A 12,903-nucleotide genomic window follows, 5' to 3' on the forward strand; every position below is an offset into this window, starting at 1 on the left:
CAACCAATAGTTTAATAAGCTTTATATTAATGTGAAGAAGGTTTTTAGTTAGTTCGGTACATTTTTATAGCACTTCTTATCACTATATAGTGATATTTAGGTAACATCTATGGTTTCCCAACGTGGGGAGTACGCCCTACCAGGGGGCGATTTGAATGTTTTGGGGGGCAATGCGCAAATCATGAATTTTTGTTACATTAACCATAACTATAAAAATATATGTTACACAATAGACTGTTGTTTCATACCGAAATAAGATGGTTGTCACAGGAGGAATGTCCGAAGAGATTCATGGACTTTTGATTTTGATTTTCATGGTGAGTTTTTAAATGACAAACCTGAAATGACATGCTTAAAATCAGTTAATGGTCAAGAATTTGTCAGTTATTTGACAAACATCTTCGAACAATTAAATAATATATTATAAACAACTGCAAGGAGCAAACGAGATCCTTATTGATGCGAAATCTAAGATATTTGGCTTCATGAGTCTTTTGCAATCGTATAAATATATATATACAAATGTTTTAGACAACAAAATGTGGTAATTTTTTTGGCTAAATAAGTGTGAGTTGACTGATTTAGCTATAATTGTTATTGTGGATTACTTGAGTGAAATGGCTAGTTACTTAAAAGACAGATTTTAGAAATGACATTTTAATATCACAATCCGTGGAGATTATTAGTAGGTACCTCACATAAAAAGGATCACACTAATTTTATTCAGAGTTGAACATGTAACATATTAATATACATATTTACTTGTGGAAGTTAAATTATAAATAGTATTGCCTATGTGCATTTTTTATTTGAAGAAATTCATTTTTTACCCCCAGATTTTGTTAAATAACTATACAATTTTGATAGGGGAGTACGGAGATTTTTAAAGCATTGATGTGTGGCATGACACAAATAAGGTAGAGAAACACTGCTGTATATTATGATATAATCACCATTTCACATTATTTTTATTAAATTTATAGCTCTAAATGTCCGCTTACATGTACATAGAGGGTATGATAATGGATCATGTAAAATGCCTTGGTTGCCGTATACAAAATGATTGGTATCCAGACCATCGGATCTAAATCGAAATTGAGATGATCAGATTTTGAAAAAATAAAAGATCTCTTCTGCAATCATATGCATAAGTCTGGGAACCTGTAGGAGATCAGGTGCTAGCATACTAGTTTACGGATTTGAAGCCTAAACGTTCAAGGAATTGACCATAATACGTAACTGTATTAGCTTAAGGATTTCATGTGTTGATTATATCTATTACTGACGAGGAGGTTTTAAGGCAAAAAAATCCGATAAAAGCTGCATACTTTGACAATAATTTCTACGTGAGTATAAGTAACTTCAGTAGGATATAATGAAGAGAGAGTTTGAGGATAGAAGAAAACATCTCTTGACTACATTAATTACCTTAACCTTCATTAATTAGCTCAATGTTCAAGGAGCTGATGATTTGATAAAATTGGTCGAAAATAAGGAGATGTACAACAATTTGGTCACCAACCTTCAGTAGAAAACTGTACTAAAACAACTAGAATCGAATACAAAAAAACCTTGCTTACAGGTTTTTTTTACCTTATTTATAAAATATGTATGGAATGTTTTACATATTGTATATACATTACATTGACCAAACGAATTACAGCCGTTGAATGATTTATTGTAAATTAATATTTATATATATTCGTAAAATACTATTACACCGCTTACTCATATTAAAACGATAGCCACAATATTTCGCCTGGGAATGGATATATAGATAAAAGGCAAAACATTAATAATATTATGTTTACACAAGTATATAGATTCCAGTGAGTTCAATATAGCGTCCTTTAACGTATGCTGGAGTAACTTGAGCATGAAATTTTGCAAATTGGTGTAATCTACTGTAATTGGCTTACGTTCATCGATCACTGAAGTGTTTGACATGTAGGATATACACGTCATATTAGGTAACAGGCAATTTCCTAAAACGAAAGAATGAATAATTATTGAAGATATTTATAAAACATGTGTTCAAATATCAGCTGGGCGATAATAGCGTTGTCAATGTGTATTTATAAACTGAGAATAAGTACGAGCTCTATTTTTATCAGTCACTTGGGTAGCTAAGATATTCCCGACCATGTCCGAACCTTGAATTATATAATATGATGAATTTATTATAATTAGTTTTTACAAAATAAACTAATTAAAAGTAATAACAAGATAAAATAACTATTTATACACCACGTTTTTAAATTTTCTGTCATCATATAAATTTGACAATTCTTTGTACCTATTAATAAATATTTTTTTTGTACTTGATAGAAATACTGAATAAATATAGAATAGTGAAATGTCATATTGATTGCCATAGTAAAGCACGTATATATTAATAATTTAGTTGCTAGGACCCCCTTAGCAACCAATAATAGTGTTTTACTTTTTACGATTTTTTTCCGAAATAACTTTCCAAACAAAACAGAATTAAATGAATCAATTCTGCTTAAAGATGGCTAAAAGTATTAAAAGAATGCATTGTCATCGTGTTATGATATATTATAAAAGTCTCAAATGTCGGGAAGTTAGTTATAAATCGATTGCAAGATTTGGACAAACAAGAATTTTTTTTTACTGGAAAAACAAGAATACGAGCTAATAAAAACGTGGTAATAGTAATAATAATAATATGTATAGTTTCTTACAACTACCAATAATAAAACTAATTTTTGCTATGAATTTATTCATGGAAATCAGCAACATTTATAGTACAGTTATTTGGTGTGAACTATAGGGACTAAAGGAGAAAAAAAGAGATTAGAACCTCTTGCAAATGGATATATTATACTAACCCCAATTTAGACAATGAAGCGTACTATGTGATTAGTCAATTATTCTACAGGAACAAAGACAGACCTAAAGATTTCTGAAGTTAACGAAAATAGTTTAAACTACATGGAATATCTGAAATTATTTCCGTTTTAAAAGAAGTGTAAAAAACCGTTGTTATAAAAAATGTATGCCGAAAATCAAGCCATAACGCCTGCAAGTGAGCTCCTTCACGATTATTTCATATGAACTATGACTAGGAATATGTACACAACACAAATTTATATATTATACTAGATTATAACGTGTCATAAAACGAAAATACTTAAAAGATGGTATAGTTCTCTGGCAAAAAAAAACCTTTTATGGTTTTCGTTGACACATTAGGTCAAGATTTCTCTCAAAGAATACGAAAATAAAGCCTTTTAAAACCGAACTCAGACCAATATTCTACAGTGGCGAAAGGTGACTTATGGAAATATGTAGGCTGTGGCGATCAGCGAAAAAGAGCACACTTGTAATGAAAAATAAGAAAATAATATGATATTACTACTGATCATTATTACACACTAAATTGATGAAAATTCAATAGCTCACTGACAATATAAAATTGGGGGATGAGGTTAAATTATGTTTTTTCCTAAACATTTATACACATAAATTATCATTAGGTAGGTACCTACATAAAATATTTTTTTATTTTTAAAAACAATCTCATTATTTATGTGATTGAATTCCATAGTAAATATTTTTTTAAATTACCTTATTATTAATTATTTTGCATAAACTGCAGTCATAGACGATAATATTATGTGAAAAGGTTTTAGACTTCGCCTCTCGAGCCTACCGTATTGAATACATTTCAGTGGACGTGGCTGAGGTCATGTGATCTGACAGTCATACAAAATAAATCTGAATTCCTAACAATTATATAAATACAATAGTTGAAGACAGATGGCGTTGTTGTGTATTTTTTTACTTTTGATACGAATTTAAAATTCAATACTTTGAGATTTTGAAGAAAGATGGGTTTGTTTATTGTTTAACTGTATAATATCTTTAGTTTATTTTTCTTAGGAGGTATGCTTTAAATATTGGCCTAGTATGCGGCCTTTGCTACTGATATTCATATATGGATCTAAATACTGAGATTGATTAATTAATGATAAGAATTATAAAAAGTGCTCGTAGCGATGAAAAACACGTGAATTATACAATATTTTTTACAGATATCCCCATATCATCTAATGCATGAAAGTGAGAGACATTCAATAACCCAAAGATGAATAAACATGATTTGAGTTACTTCATCTCCACCCACCATGTATATGCAGCCGCGGTTTGTGCATGGCCGCCTTCCATTATGCTATAAACGTGTCAGAATGCAAAGATTTTAGTGCTACACTTCCTTGTCCCGAAGCGATGTTGCACGGGACTGATGTAGCAGCCATGCACATTAGTGCTTAAAGAAAGAGTTGTAGAAAATAAAAAGAATCTTGGCTTACTCTGCTCTCATTTATCTTTAATGACATGAAGTTTTCTCTGTACCCGTGTACTGAAACTTTGCCTAAACAGAGGAGTCAAGAGTACAAAGTGATGAATCTAAGGAGGGATCGAAATTATTCCGTCCTACATATGACGCAGCAAATTTTTCGAATGATATGTCTCAGCTAAAGCTTTGCCAGAACCAAAAGCCACCAAGCGCTATCAAATGCGCCCGCGATGTCAAGAAAGATCCCGGAAATGAGGTTCCAAAGATGAATAGTCAATAAACTGGTTTAGAATAGGAGAGTGAGGGTCATGGGTTGCGCTGGTTAGACTATGTAGAAATATATATATAGTATCTCAGGAGCTGAGATGAGATAGTAGATATATTTTGTGACAGAGGAGAGTGAAGACGTTTTCTGGAACCGGCCAAGACTCAAATATGGTTGTGGTGTCGATGTTGATTAGTCGTCAGATAAAAATTTTAAGTTTCAATAGGTGGGTAATAGTTATGTTATCTTATTACTTCAGTTAAATAGATTTTAGTAAATCATTTTACAAATAGCGTGTGGTCCAATTTGTCAAATTATTTCTTGAAATTCAACAGCCTGGTATATTTGTGCGAATGAATACAAATTAACTTATTATACATAAATAGATTGCGATTTATCTAAATGACATCTGGATACGGAGAAGCAAATGAGAGAGAGAGTAAAACACTGCTATACTGTATTTTTGGTTTTTAGTTTCATATTTTAAATCTTTTATTACGACAGATATATTAGTTGACATTTACAATCAAGTGACAAAGTTTTATCAATAAATTATGTATTGTAATAAGTATATCTGTACGTTAGAGGATAAATCACGGAAGTCCATTTTTTACCGTTTTTGAGTTAAATATGCAGAAAATTTTATTTTATTTCATTACACAAATGAATGAAACACTGAAGTCCATAAGTAGTAAATTAACCGATATAGCTAATTAAAAAACCACTGAAGTCTAATTCACTTTAGTGGATAAACAACGGATGTCCTTTTTACGATGTTTATGCTCTAAGAAAAATGTAATAAACCATTATAATAATTCCATAAACACGGAAGTCTAACAAACGTTAGGTAGGTACATATTATTATCTGTACTATAATTTTCATTTTCTTTGTACAAATCCACACGCGGAGTCGGATTTCCACAAAATTTGGACAGTAGACGTAGACCGACAAGCCGCAGTGCGTGATTGGGGTCTTGAATTTCAGATTCCGCTGCACCCCAGGGACAGTTTTACGGTTTTTGCGGAAAAAATTTCGCCACGTACAAGGCCTTGAAACGCGGAAGTTAATGCTGCAACCCCCATTTTTTATTGAAAATGTCGCTAGAATGTGTACATTTCAAAAATATTGGCGTTTATTTCAACTTGATCGGAGGTCAAATGGCAAAGTTAGATGCAAATGACGTGTTACGCGTAGATCGGAATACTTCACTCACGGACAATAATTGTATGTAGTGGCATCAAAGCCGGAGTGCGTGGTCGGGGTCCCAAATTTCAGTTTTAACCCGTTGCACCCCGGGGACAGTTTTACAATAATAAATTGAATATGTACTACTTTTTAAGATATTTAATGCAATAAATGTACAAAAAATTAAAAATCTAAAATATTATATTTTTTTACTTTTTTAAATTCAATCCTTTGCACTCTACGTAACTCCCGGGCAGTTTACATTATTACAAAAATGTTTGATTTATTCTTCAAAGGATATAACCACATGAATGAACCCAAAATTGTGGTTATATCTCCATATACGAGGGTGGGTCAATAAGTCCTTAGAAAAGCCGACAGGTGGCGCGACTAGTACTGTAAGCGGTTTGTTTTCATGCAGCGGCACTACCGATTCAGTATGCTGCGAAGTTTCAATCAGATTGGTCGGGTTGTTGTGTGTTTCTCGTACATTTAAAAAAAAAATTGCTTGTTTACAAAAATGGAGAAAATTGAGTTTAGAGCTGTTATTAAACATTTTAATATAAAAGGGTTAACAGCAGAGGAAATAAAAAATGAGTTGGATTTAGTTCACGGCACATCTGTTCCTTTACTTGCAACTATTTATAACTGGTTAAATGAATTTAAACGTGGTCGTACATCAACAAAGGATGAACCACGCTCCGGACGTCCTGTAGAGGTGACTACACCAGAAATGATCAATAAAATCCACGATATGGTGTTAAGTGACCAAAGATTAAAGTTAAGTGAGATAATTGAGGTTACAGGGATCTCAAAAGGTAGCGTCATTTCTATTTTACATGACAAATTGGGCATGAAAAATATTTCTGCAAGATGGGTGCCGCGTTTGCTCACAGTCGACAATTAACGCAATAGGGTGGTGGCCTCTAAAGCCCTGTTGTCGCTCATGCAACGCAATCCGGATGAATTTTTTCGTCGCTTTGTGACTGTAGATGAAACATGGATACACCACTATACTCCCGAGACAAAAGAACAGTCAAAGCAGTGGATTGCAAAGACAAACCATGTCCAAAGAAGGCGAAAACCGTAAAATCAGCTGGTAAGGTTATGGCTACTGTATTTTGGGATGCACGTGGAATTATCTTCGTTGACTATTTGGAAAAAGGAAAAACAATAACAGGGGATTATTATGCATCTTTATTGGACCAGCTAAAAAACAAAATTGAAGAAAAACGGCCTCATTTAAACAGGAAAAAAATCCTCTTTCATCAGGACAATGCCCGTGTTCACACATGTTTACGATCAATGGCTAAAATTGAAGAATTGAAGTTCGAATTGGTCGACCACCCACCGTATTCGCCAGATTTAGCCCCCAGTGACTTTTTCCTTTTCCCAAACTTAAAAAAATGGCTAAGTGGACAACGTTTTTTTTCAAATGAAGAAGTCATCGATCGGACAAATGCTTATTTTGAGGACCTTCCGAAAACTTATTTTTCTGACGGTTTAAAAAAAATTGAGAAACGTCTAACCAAGTGTATTGAGCTCCAAGAAGATTATGTTGAGAAATAAAAAAAAAATACAAAAATAAAAACTGTTTTAATGCTTTTTTCTAAGGAATTATTGACCCACCCTCGTACCTATTCAAATGGATTTTCAATTAAATAAAATAAAAATTTAATTCGGGTTTCATTTGCTAAGCAATGATACCTGTGACGCCTGCGATAGCCCTAAGATGAGTCTTAAAAATGTTAATATTTCTGTTGAAGAAAAGAAATTCAAAGACACCTTTTGGAAGATCATATATGCAGGAAGCAACTGCAATTAAATTAGATTGATAAAACTCTTGCAAAAGAAAAATAACCACTATGAAAGTACCTAATAATGGTTGACTTGGAGAAGTTTTTACCTACTCCATATAGTTTCCATCTCAGAAAATTGTGGACTCTGAATTTTACAATTTACGATGATGCAAGTGGTGAGACACAACACTGACGTGGATGAAAAATAAAAAGTGGAAGGGGTGGCAATAAGATCGGTTGCTGCTTGATGAAATGGGCATTAAGCAATGTTTTAGCAAATATTAAAGAGCTGAAGATTTGGTATGATAATTAGTTGCCCTGGCCAAAATAGGAATATCATGATTGTTTTTTTATATACCTGGTTTCTGAAAACCATTCCTGCACTGAAAATCATAATTCACAAATTCCTATTACGAGGCCATACACACATGGAGATCGACACTGACTACTCTATAACTGAACGTCAAAAAAGATGCTGAACGGTATGTAGATAATTGTTACTCCATGAGATTGGGCTCAGTTTGTAGGGACATGCAAAAAAACAAGCCTTTTAAAGTTATTAACATGCAGTTAAATTGATATAAACGATTATCGCTCTTTGCATGCATCTTCAGCTCCTTTTGTGGCTCGAAAAAAAATATTGATGGCACACCTTTTTTAATTCTTTTTTATTTATATCTTAAGATAGCGCTGGTTATCTATGTTATAAGGCGAAGTTCTTCGATGAAGATTTCCAAACTGAGGACCTCCGTAGAAAAACAGGGTAGCAAAATATTTTGTTTCACATTGGCATTCCACATGTTCAAAACGTCTAATTAGCACGGCCAAATTACAAAGATCTGCAGACTTTATTTTCCATCCACGTTTCTACACCCGTTATGCAGGCGTATACCGTGCCGTAACGTATGTTAGACGCTCTCAAAAATTTGTGCCGAAAGTGTCCCAGGAACAACTTCCCAAGACCTTTGTTGGGTTGCACTAGAGTGTGCGTGATCCCTTATTTGATATAATGTATTGCGGTCAATTCTCGATGAGAAAAGACCTTCTCGCTCGCCGTAAAATGCCACAAACTTTTTAAAAGCTAAAAATTTTTCCCTCGTAGATACCTAGTCGCAATGGCCGACCGGTCCAACTGAGGGTTAAACCGACTTGAGAAGCTCTTCCCTTTCAACCGACATATGGGAACACTCCCAGAGGATGTGATCGGTATCCTGCAATTCGGCACATAAGCAAGTCGGAAATTCTATTAGGCCAAGCTGACAGATCTTGGAGGCAAAACTACCGTATCCGGTTAAGATCTGCAACTATGAAACAATGGATATCTTGGGAATTTATTAGTATCTAAAAATACTGGGATACCGGTTTTGAAATACCGGTATTACAATCCCTAGTCGTATATCTACATGTACGGTTACATACACGGTTTCTTAAGGGGGGACATGCTCGTCGAAGGTCAAAATTGATTTTTTATTGTATTTTCAAACCATGATCCTGGACACTCCTTAAACGTTGTAGATAATCTATTTATATAATTTTGAAGCCTTATTATCTTTTATAGTTATTTTAAACATTTGATGACTGCATAAAGTATTTTTGTTACATAAAATAGTATTCTTTTAAACCTCTCGCTCTAATGTTTTAGAATATAGTCATATTTCGGTACATAACTGTGCAGTGGTGTTAAGATTTTTTACGTTTATTAATTTTTAAACGCATTTATGAAACCATTAGTATAATTTATTACGAGATAATTTTTGTAAAATATTCACGATAAAAAATTATATTGATAATCTCTGTGATCCCAAATTTGACAAGAATTAGGCATTTTATTATTCAAAAAATCGGCAAGATTAACACATTTGAAGATAATTCTAAAGATACTTATTATAAGCTATGTTTTTGATCATTCAAGTGTGATAAACATCTTATGAATAATGATTGCTTTATAATAATTATTGACCTAAGAATAAGGTAGTGTTTTTTTGAAATACGCCATTTCTTTTGTCATTCCCTAGTGGTTAAGCTACAACATACGGCCGTAGCCATAAATTGACAAACTATAATTAAAGTAGGAAGTAAAATTATGTTAACGCGCGTGTTTGAACATGTACCTAACCGAATTTTTTTTAATTTTTTTTTTAAACGGTACCTACATGTTCAGGTCAAAATACCTTAGGTCAATAATTATTATAAAGCAATCATTATTCATAAGATGTTTATTACACTTGAATGGTCAAAAACATAGTTTATAATAAGTATCTTTAGAATCATCTTCAAATGTGTTAATCTTGCCGATTTTTTTATTAATAAAATGCCTAATTCTTGTCAAATTTGGGATCACAGAGATTATCAATATAATTTTTTATCGTGAATATTTTACAAAAATTATCTCGTAATAAATTATACTCATGGTTTTATAAATGCGTTTAAAAATTAATGAATGTAAAAAATCTTAACACCACTGCACAGTTATGTACCAAAATATGACTATATTCTAAAACATTAGAGCGATAGGTTTAAAAGAATACTATTTTATGTAACAAAAATACTTTATGCAGTCATCAAATGTTTAAAATAACTATAAAGGATAATAAGGCTTTAAAATTATATAAATAGATTATCTACAACGTTTAAGGAGTGTCCAGGATCATGGTTTGAAAATACAATAAAAAATCAATTTTGACCTACGACGAGCACGTGGGCCGTTGGTTTATTGTTATTTATATTATTTTTGGTTGGTTGGTATATCACCCATATCAGAAACGTATTTTCAATATGTGTTTGATCTACAGTAAAAACTCAATGGGTTGGGCACATGACTAATAACCATTTCTCATCAAAAAAAGTCAGTTTAGAAATATGATGGTACTAATAAAATTGTTAAATAATTTGGTCTTGCAGATGGTCCTCCAACTTCTGGCGAAGAGGATATGGAGGAGCAGGAAGTAGAAGAGCCTCTTGATGAAGCTACTTCGCAGGCTGATAAGATTGCTGCAGCCAAAGGATCATATGCCAAAGAAATCGTCGCTGGTGAAGAAAGGCCTAAAGTTAATTCGGGACAGCAGACGACCCCTACTGACGGTAAGTCATTTCAAACTAATTGTATCGTCGTAAGGTTCATGAAGATTACATTCAATACACATTTGCAGTTTTCATCAATTATCTAAGTTAGTATATACTAAATAATGAATATATACGGAGTATTTTTATTGGTTTGTAATAATTATATTTAAATTTGTTAACTCCGTCGTTTTAATTAGGTAAATATTTTAAAGTCGAATGAATTCTTATTAATTATGTAATTTAATTTGTAATTATGAATGATGTTTTTGAATTATAAAAATTCTGCATTCATTATATTAAATTCCAAGTGTGGATTGATATGCAATATTCAAACCATTTTCGTTTCACTGAAAATTTTAACAAACATCAACGGATTTGGGTATTATGAAAATGTGTTTTGAAATACCTTCAATTAATCCAGGTTTGATAGAAATATTGTAAACAAATTTTTAATCTACTTGTAATTGACTGACAGTAGAAACAAAAATATAAACGTGAATCAACTCACCAACGACACAAAATGTACAATTAGTATATTATATAACCATGATAATCCATAATTAATTTTTAACATTGGATTATTTTGATACATTATTAATATTATACATATTTTGTTATATTATACCACGCAATAATTGTATGGCGGCCATTGATGATTTACTATAATATTAAGAAGTTTTTGTGATGTGTACATTATTTCAGGATAAATAACACAATTTAAATATGATCATACCTATGTATATTTTCGATAAAATTATGTTACAATAGTTACATATTTAACCACAAATATAATATATGAAACAACACATAAATATATGATGAGGGTTTTTTTATAGAAAATAGCGGAATACGTTTTATTATATTGTATAATATGGAATCATATTTTACAGCAGTTACTAGGTGTAACTTAATATACTTTATGTTAAATGAAATTCAACGGTGTGTTTCATGAATACCTATTAATTGTAAGTAATCATTTATTAATTAATATGCATTATGCATTGATCTACCATTTTTTTCTGAAGAACATAATATTGTGACAAATATTTTTTTAGTGTACTTATATAATTTTTAGTCTTAGTCTTAGATTTTGTCAAGCATTTCCAAATTAATATGAATATATCAACAGGGTAAATTTACTTATAAGCAAGGTTTATGCAACCACAGTGCATCGCTGTAAACGTATAATTCAAAGAATAGTTCTTAAAATCACGCGTAGGCAGGAACTTTTCGTAAGGTATTAATTTATTGTGCACAATACTGACAGTCAACTTCATCATTTACTCTACAATCCAATATAATATATTGATCGCCTTTCAAATATTTTTATTAATATTTTTAACGAGAAATAATTGTAAGCTATTTGCCCAATATCAAGTCTAAAACCTAATATATAAATTTGCTAGACGCAAAATTGGAACTCGCGATCTGCAATTTCAGAAGAAAACTTTCATCCATTCTTCCATCCAGTATATTAGGCGCACCATCTGTAGATTGAAGTTTATCACAACAACGGTTCACATATCAGGTAAATTGTCAAAGCAATCGTGAATTATTGATAATAAAAACATATATTAATTTTATATGTGATAAATTAAACACCTATATTGTCCACAATTATATCGTTTCATACTATCTCAGATAATTTTAGATATATTAGGTATAAAGAAAAAATAACAGTATTAATAAACGTGATTGCGGACGTCTTTTTATTTAAAATATCACGATTAAATGTTTTTTATACAATATATACCCATACGTTATTTTATGTATTATTAAGGGATGATATTATTTGTATAAGAAAAGAACAAAAATACTTTAACTAAAAGCACAGATGATGAATGTATACTTACTTTAATGCAGCGATTTCCAAATTGGGAGGCGTCGAGTGTTGCAAAGGGAGGCGCGAAAAGTTTAACAGAATTAATGTAGCCACAGGCTTGCAGTTTGCAAATGCATAGTTTATAAAAGACCGTTAGTTATAAACTACATAAAAAACAGTCTTATAAAAAATTGTTTGCAAACCTGTCTGAAAATATGGAGACTAATTTTATAATACCTTAAAAAATGAAATAATGGGGTCAAATCACAATGTTGAAATTTGAGTGCAAATTTGTTAAGGAACGATAATTTTGTTGTTAAACTAGTTTATTTGTTTGAAATAAAAAAAAAAATAGTGAATAAATCAACGCAAGGACCACTAATGTATTCACTGATTAAAAAAGACAAAGTGAAGGCATTCATAAATTGGAGCTTTGGAAATCAAAAT

The 12,903-nt window shown here is 31.7% G+C and overlaps 1 protein-coding gene across 1 annotated transcript in view; it reads left to right on the forward strand.

Annotated features, from left to right (window-relative positions):
* The window catches only part of LOC147080005 (uncharacterized), a 432,855-nt gene that overhangs the window by 121,996 nt on the left and 297,956 nt on the right, over window positions 1-12,903 (forward strand). Inside the window, exon 3 of the mRNA XM_085947533.1 lies at window positions 10,473-10,652. Within this exon, the coding sequence (XP_085803659.1) occupies window positions 10,473-10,652 (180 nt within the window). The remainder of the gene's footprint in view (window positions 1-10,472; window positions 10,653-12,903) is intronic.

The sequence above is a fragment of the Rhyacophila brunnea genome, unplaced genomic scaffold (assembly GCF_057557595.1).
Source record: "Rhyacophila brunnea isolate RB1 unplaced genomic scaffold, BYU_Rbru_1.0 scaffold_1, whole genome shotgun sequence".
NCBI classification, from domain to species: domain Eukaryota; kingdom Metazoa; phylum Arthropoda; class Insecta; order Trichoptera; family Rhyacophilidae; genus Rhyacophila; species Rhyacophila brunnea.